Genomic DNA, 13444 nt, shown 5'->3' with positions numbered 1-13444 from the left:
CCTTCATCACCTCCCACCTCCTCCACCCTCTCCTCCACCGCCTCCTACCGCCTCAACCTCATCCCACTCCTCCACCATCTCCTCCCACCTCCACTCACTCCTCCACCACTGCCACCTCCACCACCACAGCCACCTTCTTCTCCGGCAGCCTCCAACGCCACCACCACCACCCCCCCCCCCCCCCCCCTCTCCTGCACCACCACCGCCCACCACCGCCCCCACTACCTGCACCCGCAGGACTCCACCACCATGTCCTCGTACTGCTTGTACACCACGTTGTTGCCCGAGTCGATGTACAGGATGCTGATGGGGCTGAGCTGGGAGGGGGCGCAGCAGGACGGGGGCATGTCCCCGGGCCCCATGGAGTTCATGAGGGTCTGGATGATGGCGTGGTTGGTGGGCTCCAGGTGGGCGCGCAGCGGGAACTCGCACACGCCCTCGCAGTGGTGCGCCTCGTAGTCCAGCGGCGCGATGATCCAGTCGTCCCAGCCCAGCTGCCGGAAGTTGACGTGCAGCGGCCGCTTGCCGCAGCGCGTCTTCGACTTCCTGCCGTGCCGCTTGCCGTGGCGGTTCTTGGCGGTCGCCGCCGCCGCCGACGAGGACGACGAAGACGAGGACGGCGACGAGGACGAGGAGGACATCGCGGCCGCCACCACCGTGGTCCGTCGCTTCCTGTTGGCTTTCGCCCTTCCCGCCCTCTCCCGCCCCCTCCCTCGCCCACCGTCCCCGCCACCCCCGCCCCTCCTCTTGTGCCCCACCAGGGCCATCCCCTCCCGGCGCTCGCTGAACAGGGTCTGCCGGCGGCGGGAGCGGGTGAAGACCACCAGGATGGCCTTCTTCTGCTGCGGCCGGCCCTGCCGGTGGTAGCCCAGCAGCCGCAGGTCCAGCTCTCGCTCGGGGTTGTCCAGCACGGCCGCCAGCTCCAGGCAGAACTGCGGCGCGTGGCGGCCCCGCTCCCGGAACACCTCCCACACGTCCAGCACCTCCCACTTGGGCCGGTCCTGGGGGTCCTGCAGGTCCAGGGTCCGGGAGTCCAGGAGCTGCTGGTCGGAGCAGGACCTCAGCTGGAGCTCCACGGGCCCGGCCGTGTCCAGCGTCCGGAGGGTCCCCGAGACCTTGGTGTAGATGCGGAGCTCCGCCCCCAACACCTCGGCGCGGTCCGACAGCGTGGACACGTCGAACTCGTACCGCTGCCGCTTCAGCGGGGCGAGGGGGAGCTGGTCTGAGGGGACACGGTGGACCGGTGGGTCAGGTGCAGTCGTCATTGTGACGTAGGGTCCATAGCATAAGGCAGACGTGGGATTCAGAACGAAATTGTTTTTCAATTGTTTTTCAACAAACATTTTTTACATGTAAATGCCTATCGTTTTTTTTATATGTAGAACACATATGAGGGCAGGGACATGACGAGACAGGTGCCCACTTTACACACACACAACAAATGCACACGAGCAAGCAAGCGCACACGCACGATAACATTGGGATATCTTTCAAAACAATGAGAAAAACACTCAGTACAGGGGATTTAGTATGTGGTCCCATACCTTGCCCGTTGTCGACAAAGCTGGCGATTGTGTTGGCGGCTTTTGACGATCGAAAGAAACTCGCGTTGAGCCCCAGCTTCTCGGCCGTGGAGAAGGTCTTATAGATGGAGAGCATGTAGTCGTGGGGCTCAACCAGGTCTTTGGAGATAGCCTTGTTGTGCTTCTCACTTGATGGCGACGTGTAAAACTCCTTGAAATACTTGGACGCGTCCTGTTCGTCGAACAGCTTGGTCCCCTTGCTGCCCTTGGGGGCTACCGGGAGGAACACCGCGAGTGAGTGAAAACAAGTCGTCTCCAGCACCAGTACAAGACCCACGACCAGGGCAGCTACTTGGTACCGATCCATCCTCTGGCGAGAAACAGGTCTCCGTCCTGGGACTGATCGAGCCCGGGTCTGTGGCCGAGGGACCACGCATACAGCTTGAAGCCGGCCTGCACATCCAGGACTGCAACAAGTGCGGTCTACTGTGAGAAGTGTGCAGGGCGCAGGACGTCCCGTCCCGAGTTAAAGGGTGCCCCCCGAGAACACGCCTACCCGAGTAAGCTACCGCGCTTGTCTTCCTCTAAACGGTGGTCTTAAATTAAGGCTATAAAAGCTAATTGTTCCCCTGTCGTTCGTCGCCGTTTTCTTAGAATTCGGTCCAGGCGTTTTATGACGGATGACGCCCACCTAACCGTGTGAGATATATGGTTGTCTCTCACTCTGCCTTGCGCTTTCTTTTACTCTCACCAAAATTAAAAAAAAGTAGGATTTAGTATGCTACAATTTTCCTTTACGGTATGTCAAATGAGTTTGTGTCAGTTTAACTTTAATACTTTATTTATCTCACACACGTTGACCCAAGACGTTAGCAGGGCGACTCAGAACGAAGCAGTGGTGCTTGGCGCCCTCTAGCGGCGGACACAAGACGTGCAGCCGTCATTCATGAAACTGGTTTCTCCGTTTCCTCTTCAGCACCATGGATAGAGTCAGACTCCCGCCAAAACCGATAGCGTATTCAAGAAACACACGCGGACTACAATGTTTGAACAAGTATATATTTTAGAAGATCGTAGAATTTCAACAAAATATATACAAATCAGCATTTTGCTTCAAGGTGGTTATGCTAAACCTTTGGACTAACTGTAAATGGAGAGGTATGTTTAAATAACTTTAATTGTACGACATTATACAACTCTAAACTCTCAGTTTGGCAAAAGTAAAACAAAACACAACCAAAGAGAAACAGAAACGTTCACTTTGAAAGACAAGAAAGGACAGCAGTGTGTAAAATAAATGGAAAAAAGTACATTTGTATGTGTGTATGTGTGTTTGTGTTTATATCTATATATGTATGCGTGTGTGTGTTCTGTGTGTGTGTGTAAGCGCATTCCCTTTCCCTACAGAAACAAACAACCCAAACCGACAACCCCAAACCGACCAATCAACGCGCGGGCCGTCCACACGACCGGCCAATCGGTAGCTCTCACTGCACCGTAACCAGGAAGAGGAGCGCCAAGAGGATGCAGGCGGCCCCGGCGGGCACGGTGCTGGCCGCGTCAAAGATGCTTGACTCATCGTCGGTGACCATGGGGGTAGGCTGGGCGGGGGTGGAGGTGGTGGTCTTGGCGGGGGTGGTGGTCTTGGCGGGGGTGGTGGTGTTGTTGGCGGGGGTGGTGGTGTTGGCGGGGGTGGAGGTGGTGGTGTTTGCGGGGGTGGTGGTGTTTGCGGGGGTGGTGGTGTTTGCGGGGGTGGTGGTGTTTGCGGGGGTGGTGGTGTTGGCGGGGGTGGTGGGGGTGGTGGTGTTGGCGGGGGTGGTGGTGTTGGCGGGGCTGGTGGTGTTGGCGGGGGTGGAGGTGTTGGCGGGGCTGGTGGTGTTGGCGGGGCTGGTGGTGTTGGCGGGGCTGGTGGGGGTGGTGGTGTTGGCGGGGGTGGTGTTGTTGGCGGGGGTGGTGGGGGTGGTGGTGTTGGCGGGGGCGGGGGTGGTGGTGTTGGCGGGGCTGGTGGTGTTGGCGGGGGTGGAGGTGTTGGCGGGGCTGGTGGTGTTGGCGGGGCTGGTGGTGTTGGCGGGGCTGGTGGGGGTGGTGGTGTTGGCGGGGGTGGTGTTGTTGGCGGGGGTGGTGGGGGTGGTGGTGTTGGCGGGGGTGGTGGTGATGGTGGGCGTGGCCCTGACTTCGAACGCGCGGGACTGGGTGCCCCATTCGTTGAGGGTGAAGGCCATGCGCAGGTTCTCGCCTGCAGGGGATTGGTCAGGGGACAAGGGTCGAGCGTTAATGAGGGACAGACGTTTAGTCAACACTGGGAGTGTGTTTCAAGGTATGCTGATAGCTGGAGATAGCTATGATGGAGAACCGTAGAAAGGAGCACACTCGTGTTAATGTTTCAGATGGACGAACAGATGTTCTAGTTACGGATGGTTTGAATAAGCATTTTTTTTCCTCATGTGTTGTATATCTTTATCTTATCTTAACACATTCCGTGCACATTGTTGCGTTTTTTCTTGAAGAAAGTAGTCCAATCCTTGGTCGCTTTTAACTCACTTTATTTGTTAAAGTAGGCTTATTTCGGTGTGGTAACTATGAAGCAAAAGGGAGGGAATTGTATCTAACGCGTGTGAGAGAAATACCGTGAGCTACTTCGAGCCACGGGCATAGGCCCATGTCACTCGGCGGGTCTACCTATGATCTCTGGCCTCAATCTGAACTCCGTCCTGGGTTCTATCAAGTGGGCGTGGCCTATGTGAAGTGGGCGTGGCCGGTGTGACGTAATGGCTCTGCCATCCTCACCTGTCTAAAGGTGCTGCCATCTGTGGCTGGAGTAGCTATTGCAGCTTATGTGTTCGATCCTGCTTCCTAGTGGCTATGTGGGGGCAGCTTATCTGCTTAAAATACGTAACAACATGAAAATGTTCCTTTCACATTAACCCAATTCTGATTCTGAATCAAATGACCGAGATCAAGATTGAGAGTGAATCCGTCTCTAGCCGCCCGGCGTCCCGGTCTACCGGTTGGAGCCGGTTCTCCTCAGAGCAACGCGGGGGTTGTGGGTACGACTCGTGGAACGTACCGGAGATGCCGATGGCCAGGTCGGTGAAGTTGGCCCAGCAGCTCCTGAACAGGATGGTGGTGTTTCCCTCCAGGCCGCCGACCGCCACGCCGCTGGCATCCTTCAGGGTCGCCGTCACCCTCAGCGACGTCACGCCGACCGACACACAGTTACCCTGGTAACGGGGAACACCATTCGGTCAGGCAAGAGTTCCGCTCGTTTTTAGTATGAATATCATAATATAATATATTAAGATATTCATACAGATATTGCTACCTATACTACTTATTACTGGGCCGTTATATAATATAACGGCCCAGTAATAAGTAGTATAGGTCGCAATATCAGTACGAATATATAATAAATATTATAATAATATTATAATAATAATAATAATTATAGTGTTAATAAAGTGTGTCCCATCAGACTTGACCCTCTGGGTAGGCCTACCTCTTCATCCAGAGCCATGAGGCTGGGCTGCTGGGACAGAGGGCCAACGTACTCCCCAGCGATGGGCTCCTCCATCAGCCTCAGGCTGTCCACGCTGGACACGAAGCTCACCGTGGGCTCCTCCCGGGTCACCTCCTCCGTCGCCACCTGCAGGGGGCGACAAACGCACGTTTATACGCCAAAAGGGGCTAGAAAGGAACAGGTACCACTGCTACACTAGCGCTCGCGTATGCTAACGGTAGCTCATAAACACACCTGTGCGCTAACACCAGGAAACACACACACTGGTGTGCTAACACCAGGACGCACACACACTGGTGCGCTAACTCTTACAAAAAGACACTGCTGTGCAAACGCTAGCACTGGTTTGCTCAGGACAGCGATGTGTTGGCCACTGGTTGGCCAGTCTCCATGATTTATGGATCTTGGGTGAACACAAGGAGTAGGAGGAGGAGACGCACCTGGTTCCAGGACGGGTCAGAGGCGGGGGGAGGCGGTGCGGTGATGCCCACGGAGGAGACGTTGAAGCCGATGGACTGGCTGAGGTTCCCGGACACCGCCGCCTGGCCCAGGTCGTCAGCGATGGACTGGAGCTCCACGAAGGCTGCCTCGTCTGGGGGAGGGGGAGACGGGGTGAGTCATGAAGGGGGAGTCACACACTTGTGCCTTGGTAACACTTTATAATAAGACTGCAATAATATACCATTAATCATTAATCAAGTACTCACAAACTTAAAGTACTTCATGTTAGTACAGTACGAAAGTGAAGTACTTAAAGTTTGTGAGTAGAGCGAGTTCCTTAAAGTACTTAAAAAAACATAGTTTTTTTTTCTTTTACTCGCAAACTTAAAGTACTTCATGTTAATACAGTACTAGCGTGAAGTACTTAAAGTAGTAAGTTCATGAGTACTTAAACATAAAAACATAGAAGGTTAACGTGTTAAACTTAAAAGTGTCTTTGAGTACTTTTACCAACTCATAGTACTATACTTTAAGCTGGTCAAAGTACTGAGCGACCCTTAACCCAACCCAACCCCGCCCTCCCCCCCCCCCCCCCCACTCACCGTCGGTGGTGTTGGAGGTCTGCTGCACGGGGGGCTTCTGGATCTCCACCTCCACGGTGAGCCCCGCCGCCGCGCGCTTCCTGCGACGGGCGCCGCCGCCGTCCTCGCGCACCACCTTGGTGATGCGGATCATGTTGGAGGGCACCTTGAGGAACAGCGCCAGGTTCCGCACCAGGCTGTCCCCGAAGAACTGGTCCTCCGTCATGGCGGGCAGGTTGAAGGCGATCACCAGCAGAGGGGAGGTGCGGATCTCCACGGGGTCCGAGCCGCGCACCAGCAGCTGCAGCATCTTGGTGTCCCGGTCGAAGAAGTTGGTGCCCAGGGAGGAGTTCAGCGATGGGACGTATTGGCCTGAGGAGAGGGGAGGGGAGGGGAGGGAAGGGAAGGGGAGAGAGAGAGAGAGTATGTGAACTGGTTTGCTGTCGTTCAGTGTGTTGAATGAGAGATGTTCTCGATGAGACTGACCTGGTTCAACAAAGGTTGAATATGAATAATAGAAAGAAGGTTACCAGGGTAGGAACGTAAGCGGAGGGGTTTAGACGCATGAGAGATGCTTGCCAAAGAGGGTCCGTTGTTTGATATTGCCGGGCCCCTACAGTGAGAAACCTCGAGCAAGATGCCCCTCCCTCCCTTCTCTTTAACACCTCTGGCTCTGATTCACTCCTCCCACATCAATTCTGTTGCTCTGATGCTGTGGCCCAATGTTTAACTCACAGGTAGTATCCTAGAAGCATTCATTCGTTTGCTATTAGTATTTGGTCATTTGGCTGAAACATTTTATCCAAATGACTCACAGTTACAGGTAATCAAAGACCAGGTAGGGGTTAGGGGGTGTCTTAGCCAGAGGATGCCTACAGGTTTGGCTGTGGACAATAGGGATGGAACCCTGCAGCGTCGGCCTGGTGCATGTGCTTGTGCGTGTGTGTGTGTGTGTCTTTGGTGTGAGGTGTACCAGGGTACGAGGGCTCCATCATGGCGTAGTCTGTGTTCTCTGCGTTCCACTCAGCATTGGTGGGAGCGATCAGCTGGTTGTTTACGTAGACGTCCAGACGATTAGGCTTGGAGTAGAAGATGGACACCAGGACGCTCTGGAGAGGGAAGGGGAGCGGCACACCATCAACGGCAAGCAGAGAGGGACAAAACGTTTTCATGGGTTTCCCCTGATCCAAAAATCAAAACCCAAATCAAGATTAAATCAAACAAGTCGGTTACTACATATCCTAGTCATTAAAAAATGTGATCAAACATAAAGTGGTTTAATCAGACTCCACAAGCCCCGCCCCCTCTGCTGCCAAGTGGGCGTGGCCTCACCTCCGTGGGCGGGGCGTTGAGCAACATGAGCCGTAGCTTCTGGGGGCTGACGCTGGTGAAGAAGACGTCGAAGGCGCGCCCCGTGGCCACCATGGCGTGGAACAGGGACAGCCTCAGCTGGCAGGTGTAGCCGCTACACCAGCCGTGGTCCTGGGGGCCTGGGGGGGAGGGGACAGAGTAGCAGTTAGCTCCATGCTACATACTAGGCAAGGCAATGGAGAGTCACTAGCGAAATGTGCATGAAAAATAATGAGCTTCACGTTAGCCAAAGCAATGGATGATTGACGCTCGCTAAATGTGCATAAAAGACAATCAGCCTCATATTAGACAAAGTAATTTATGAACGCTAGCCAAATATCTGTAAAATGGCAAGCCTTATGCTAGCCAAAGCTAACGATGAATGCTAGCCAAAGAGCCATCCAAAACGTAACCAGTTGATGAACATTAGCTTACGTACTAACTAAATGCATTCAATAAAAAAGACAGACGGCGTTACAAAATGAGCCCTTAACACATTGAAACACAATACAAAGTTCTGCAAGTTTATTCCTGATGTGGCGACCTCTAGTGGGGACGACTCGCTCCTACCGTTGATGAGGTCCACAAAGCCGCCTCCCAGGATGGCCACGGGGGACAGACGCCGGGTCTCTGTGTCGGCGTCCATGCTCTCGATGGCCAGCAGGCGGTAGTTCAGGCCGAAGCACTTGTAGCTCTGCCAGGCCGGCATGTAGGTACAGTTCTCCCTGATCACACCTGGGAGAGGACAAATGAGGATCTCAACAGCGGAAATGTCTGGATTCCTATTGATGACTTTACTCAACTTCATACCATGGGTTATTATTATTATTATTATGCTAGGTTTATATTTTACCTCAAATAAATGTTTGTGCCAAATATTTCCTAAATATCCTAAATTTTTCACATAATTTCCTTAAGCTATTCAAGCTACTTATCAACCTACTGTAGCCCTAGAACCTTAATGCTAACTCGACCCACGATGCTACTTATCTAGCTGTAGCCCTAGAACTGTAATGCTAAATTTACCCACAATGCTACTCATCTATCTGCTGTAGCTCTAGAACCTCAATGCTAACTGTTCCCACAATGTTACTTATCTAGCTGCTGTAGCCCGAGAACCTTAATGCTAACTTGACCAAAAATGCTACTTATCTACATGCTGTAGCTCTAGAACCTTAATGCTAACTTGACTCACAATGCTACTTATCTACATGCTGTAGCTCTAGAACCTTAATGCTAACTCGACCCGCAACCCAACCCAGCCACCAGCCCCCGGTACCGCCAGTGGGGCTAACCTTTGTTGGGGGCGATCTGGTCCACAGGGATGCGGCTGCCGTTGGGGTAGGTCAGCATGACCTTGGGGATCCGGTAGTCCCCCAGGCCCCTCCGGGGGTCCTTGTTCCACGCAAACTCCGACTGGGGGACCACCGTGCCGACGGCGCCCAGGAATGAACCGTCCAGGTCCTTCAGCATGCTCTTCTTCTTGGCGTCGCATTCCATGTCCACGCAGTCGGACGGGTTGACCTTACTGGGGTAAGACACACACAGCCACGTTCTGAGCATACTGGGAACCCGTCAGAACCTGGAACCTAGGACCTACGCTGTATAGCGATGTCGTGCAAGAGGCTTTGGAACTTGCTGCTTGTTCCACTCGACTTCAGTTGTATTTAAAAGTAAAGGGTTAGAGATAGAAAGAAAACCCAAGATGGGCATTGTAAAAGTGCTATTGCTAAACACAAACAAAGCTTTCCCTTCTCTTTGACATTTTGATGGACATTTCGATTAAGTATACAGACCACTTGAAACTGTTCACTTCATCTCCAGAGCGACCAGGTTGTCGTTAAGGTGCAGGTCGTTTTAAGGCAGCTTGCCCAAGGATAGGATAGTCGGCTGGAAGTCATACTACCAAGCCACTACACTGTCCCCCTAAGCCCCCTAAACGCCCGACATAAAGGACTGAAACCCACCCCACATCCGGCCGGTGGATGAAGACCTTGGAGTCCTCGGTGCTGTCAGAGACGGTGATGCGCTCCACCTGAATGGGGTGGTGCAGGTCGTTGTTGGACGGGCTGGTCATGAACATGGCGCTGGACACACCGGGACACACGCTCTTGAACGCCACAAAGATGGTGTCTGTAGAGACAAGAAGAAGAAAGCATCCTGAGCTTCACGCAGTCGGTCTGGAGAACACTGAGATTGTCCCTTCTCGATCATGGATCGCTGATCTCTCTCTCTCTCTTTCTCTCTGCCGCCGGGGTTGTACGGCTGTCGTCATAGATACCTACCAACGACCGTCATCAGCCCGCGGATGGCGTTGTAGTTCGTGTTGCCGTGGTGAGGCATGAATGGCGCCGCGTTGTGGCCAGACTCGAACCACGGCCAGCCAAGTCCTGACCGACCACCTGCCAAAAGGAAACGATTATGTATTTAGTTGTCGAAACAATGCATGCCCCCCCCCCCCCCTTAAAGGGGACATATTATACCACCAGGTGTGAGTGCGAGTAGCCCTTACAAGCCGTTCTAAAAATCGGCCTCTTCTGACATCACTAGTGGGCGTGGTCACCTAGATGTGTGCTGGATAGATCAGGCTACCAGCCTACCCAAAGGACTGAAGCAAAAGTTTTCAATTGCTTGTAAAGGCTAATCATACTCACACCTTGTGGTATAATATGACCCCTTTAAAAAAACTGGTTGTCTCTGAGTCAGGGTGTCGGGTCAGACGTGTTGATTTGAAAAGTCTACCGTCGGGGAGTTTGGCGCCGCGTTCACTGGAGCTCTCCCGGATGTTGAAGTCCTCCATGGGCACGCCGTCCGAGCAGTTGAAGCCCGGGCTCGTTCCGACCACCAGGGAGTCCTGGCAACGGCAAACAAACCACACAGAGAAGTTTGTTACACAGGAAATCCTTTCAGGCAAAGAACATCCCTGAGCAAACCCGGTCAACGTGACACGTACGGGATATCACGTATACATATGAATACAACCTTAAAGGAAATACAGTTGGATACTGTCCGTGTTTTGGGGCGGGATTGTGGTTTAAAGTTGGCCCATTGACGTCATTGGTCCAATTTGGGGAACTCTAATGCCAGACCATTGACGTCAAAGGGCCAACTTTTCAGGGAGAAGATTTTGCCACAGCATGCGTATGAAGCAGAACTCATATTAGAAAAAAAAAAATAAGCATGCCAGGTCCCCTTTAAAAGCCCATTGAACTCTGTTGAATCACTTTCACTTTAACAACGACAACCCTCGCATCAGTTGTGTGTCTATTGTGGTGAGATCTTAACGGAAGTGATCAGTCGCCCCGGCGAGCCAGAAGGAAGACCCGAGGGAGGACAACGTACCCGGACGCGGATGGTCTTGTCGGCGTAGAGGTGAGGCAGGGACGGCGGGGAGTAGACCAGGGGCATTAGGCCCAGGCCGTTGTCCGCCAGCGTCACCTCGGCAACGATGACGTTGGAGGCAGTCTGGACGGGAAACGAAAAACAAACATTATAATTAAAAAAAAAGTTTGTTTTCAACTGAATGAAGACGTGCAATTTGGCCTTAGAGTGGATGCCTTAGAAGTGAACTGAGAGAACCAGAACAATCACTTTGGACTTAAAAACCGAAGTCACTTAAAGGATGCTAGTTTATGATTATGATGTAATTAACAATAAACAATTTCAACATCCCAGAGCCATCTGAAGCCAAGTCAACCCAGACTTAACAAATACGTTAAAATACATTGTGAAAGAACAAATTATTTAAAAATTAATTGGATATTAGAACAAGAAATGCTGAAAAAGACAAAAGTACTAAGGGCAGAACTCAAGTGAACTACCCCACATGACCACTAGAGGGGACCAGGGTCCGTACCTGGAAGTAGATGCCGTAGTCGTAGCTCTTCCAGACGGTGAAGCGGCGGATGAGGCTGCAGCGGGGGAGGCCGTCCTTGTTCATGTACACGCCGTACAGACCGCCGTGGGCCTCGTTCTGCAGCCACGCCTCGCTGCTGCTCGGAGAACCTGGGAGAGAGCCATCGAACACGAGGAGACTGGGTGAGCACACAACAACTCTTTGGAGAATCAGGGTACGAGTGAAGGTCTTCAGAGAATGAGGGAACAAGTGAAGGACTTGAGAGAATGGGGGAGCGAGTGAAGGACTTTAGAGAATGAGGGAATAAGTGAAGAACTTAAGAGAATGAGGGAACAAGTGAAGGACTTTAGAGAATGAGTGAACAAGTGAAGGTCTTAAGAGAATGAGGGAACAAGTGAAGGACTTTAAAGAATGAGGGAGTGTGTGAAGGTCTTTAGAGAAGGAGGGAGCGAGTGACAGACTTTGGAGAATAAGGGAGCGAGGGAAGATCTTGAGAGAATGAGGGAGTGAGAGAAGGACTTTCGAGAATGAGGGAACAATTGAAGGTCTTTAGAGAATGAGGGAACAAGTGAAGGTCTTTAGAGAAGGAGGGAGCGAGTGAAGGTCTTCGGAGAATGAGGGAGCGAGTTAGGGTCGTATCAGTGCATTACCTGGGCAGGGCTCGCCGTCGATGCGGTAGCCGACCCGCTCGAAGCCGGCCACGATGTTGTGCTGCAGCACTACGTTGATACCCTCGCTGACCTGGTAGGAGACGCACGAAACATAATGAAAACAAAAACTCACAAACGCGCCACTAATTAAAATACACACCAGACCACAACACAACGCAACACAACATCTCACTACTAAGCCACGAGCAACCCAAACAAACGGTACCGGTCCAAAATGGAACATGAACAAAGATACAACCAACTAGATAAGAGAGGTCACAGTGTTGTTTTCTGTATGTGCGAAGACGGACCTCGATGGCCGCGTTCCAGTCGTAGTTGAAGTCCTCCTCTCGGTCTTGGTAGGAGCCCGGCCAGCGGGTCAGGGTCACCAGGTTCCTACGTACCGTCACCGCGTTGCCCCAAACCCTGATCCCTGTGGACGCCAAACAACAGTGAGGCCAGGTCCTCAAGTTCAGGAGAAAGACCGCGACTACTCTACAGATACCCCATAACCAGCTGTATTTGATGCCCCCTTTTCTACTTTCTTCTACCTACTATCTAACCCTCCCCCTCCCCCTCTCCTCCCTACTATCTAACTCTCCAGGTTCAGCAGTGTTCCTCACCCTCTCCCACAGTGTGGTGGACCACGTTGTCGTCCACGAACATCCCGTCCGTTCCGAAGACGCCGATGGCGGGGGAGAAGCCGTTGTGGAACGCACATCCCTGGAGGTAGGACTCGTTCACTGCAACCTTTTACAGAGGGAGAGGAGAATATTATTCATCCATTCATCACCATCACGATCTCTTCACATGAGGCAGGCGTTGTAAAGGGACCATTACACACCCAGCATTAAAGATGTAGTACTTGTAGCGAAGTACTTGAATTCTCCAAATCATTTAACAATGTGAACATACAAACTTGTATTATGATTAGTAATCATAGTGGTAGAATTTAGGATAACTTTCATGAATTTCCTGTTTGGATAGGGATGGGGGTGGGGGTTAGTTTAGGGTTCGGTTGTCAGGGCTGGGTTTTAGGGTAAGGATGAGGTGGGGGTTAGACTTAGGGTTAGGGGTCATTTTGCCGTACCTTTCCCAGGTTGAGGAAGGCCACGGAGTAGCGGGGGTCAATGAAGTCGCTCCACCCTTGCTGTCCGGAGTGGTGGAACTCCACGTTTCTGATCTGGGCCACGCCTTCAGGGAGTCAACATGACAGCGGACAGGGAGTGGAGAACAGAACATGAAGCACAGCAGAGGGGTAGCCCTGCAGGGTAGCCCTGTTTCAGTTCCATTACGGAACTGTTTGGGGTTCGTTGGTCAACAGAAAATCCCAATTAATCCCGAGGACTGATTAATTAACCAAAAACCAAATCAAATGTAATTTAACCGAATAAAACACGAAACGGAAAACGAAACGTGCTACAATGAGCAATGCACATCGCAGATCAATGGAGTACATGCAGGCAGCTATTCGAATAAATACGCCATAAATCGAAAAAAGGACGAATGATACAGTAATAATAACG

The 13444-nt window shown here is 52.3% G+C and overlaps 2 protein-coding genes across 2 annotated transcripts in view; both read right to left on the bottom strand.

The window, feature by feature from the left end:
- Positions 1–2415, bottom strand: gdf6b (growth differentiation factor 6b). Its single transcript, XM_060043186.1, has 2 exons — positions 1545–2415; positions 1–1222 (listed from the first exon to the last, which is right to left on the bottom strand). The coding sequence occupies exons 1-2, from the start codon at positions 1888–1890 to the stop codon at positions 222–224; spliced, it is 1347 nt and encodes a 448-aa protein (XP_059899169.1). The 5' UTR covers positions 1891–2415; the 3' UTR covers positions 1–221.
- A 595-nt stretch (positions 2416–3010) lies between these two features.
- The window catches only part of pkhd1l1.1 (PKHD1 like 1, tandem duplicate 1), a 56946-nt gene continuing 46512 nt past the window's right edge, over positions 3011–13444 (bottom strand). The window contains exons 60-78 of the mRNA XM_060044076.1: positions 13009–13112; positions 12542–12668; positions 12230–12351; positions 11919–12009; positions 11269–11417; positions 10755–10877; positions 10155–10266; positions 9698–9814; positions 9380–9545; positions 8708–8940; positions 7983–8147; positions 7395–7552; positions 7036–7171; positions 6084–6434; positions 5481–5632; positions 5020–5166; positions 4591–4744; positions 3572–3759; positions 3011–3148 (exon numbers count right to left, since the gene is read on the bottom strand). Coding sequence (XP_059900059.1) covers positions 3011–3148; positions 3572–3759; positions 4591–4744; positions 5020–5166; positions 5481–5632; positions 6084–6434; positions 7036–7171; positions 7395–7552; positions 7983–8147; positions 8708–8940; positions 9380–9545; positions 9698–9814; positions 10155–10266; positions 10755–10877; positions 11269–11417; positions 11919–12009; positions 12230–12351; positions 12542–12668; positions 13009–13112 — 2933 coding nt within the window. The remainder of the gene's footprint in view (positions 3149–3571; positions 3760–4590; positions 4745–5019; positions 5167–5480; positions 5633–6083; positions 6435–7035; positions 7172–7394; positions 7553–7982; positions 8148–8707; positions 8941–9379; positions 9546–9697; positions 9815–10154; positions 10267–10754; positions 10878–11268; positions 11418–11918; positions 12010–12229; positions 12352–12541; positions 12669–13008; positions 13113–13444) is intronic.

This window comes from Gadus macrocephalus, chromosome 22 (assembly GCF_031168955.1).
Source record: "Gadus macrocephalus chromosome 22, ASM3116895v1".
NCBI lineage: Eukaryota > Metazoa > Chordata > Actinopteri > Gadiformes > Gadidae > Gadus > Gadus macrocephalus.
Note: the sequence above shows the minus strand (reverse complement) of the source record. Positions and strands in the feature narration are given on the sequence as shown.

Coding starts and splice junctions, on each gene's coding strand:
- gdf6b (XM_060043186.1), bottom strand. CDS start 1,890: ATGGATCGGTACCAAGTAGCTGCCCTGGTCGTGGGTCTTGTACTGGTG. Junction 1,223..1,544: donor CTTTGTCGACAACGGGCAAG/GTATGGGACCAC, acceptor GTGTCCCCTCAG/ACCAGCTCCCCCTCGCCCCG.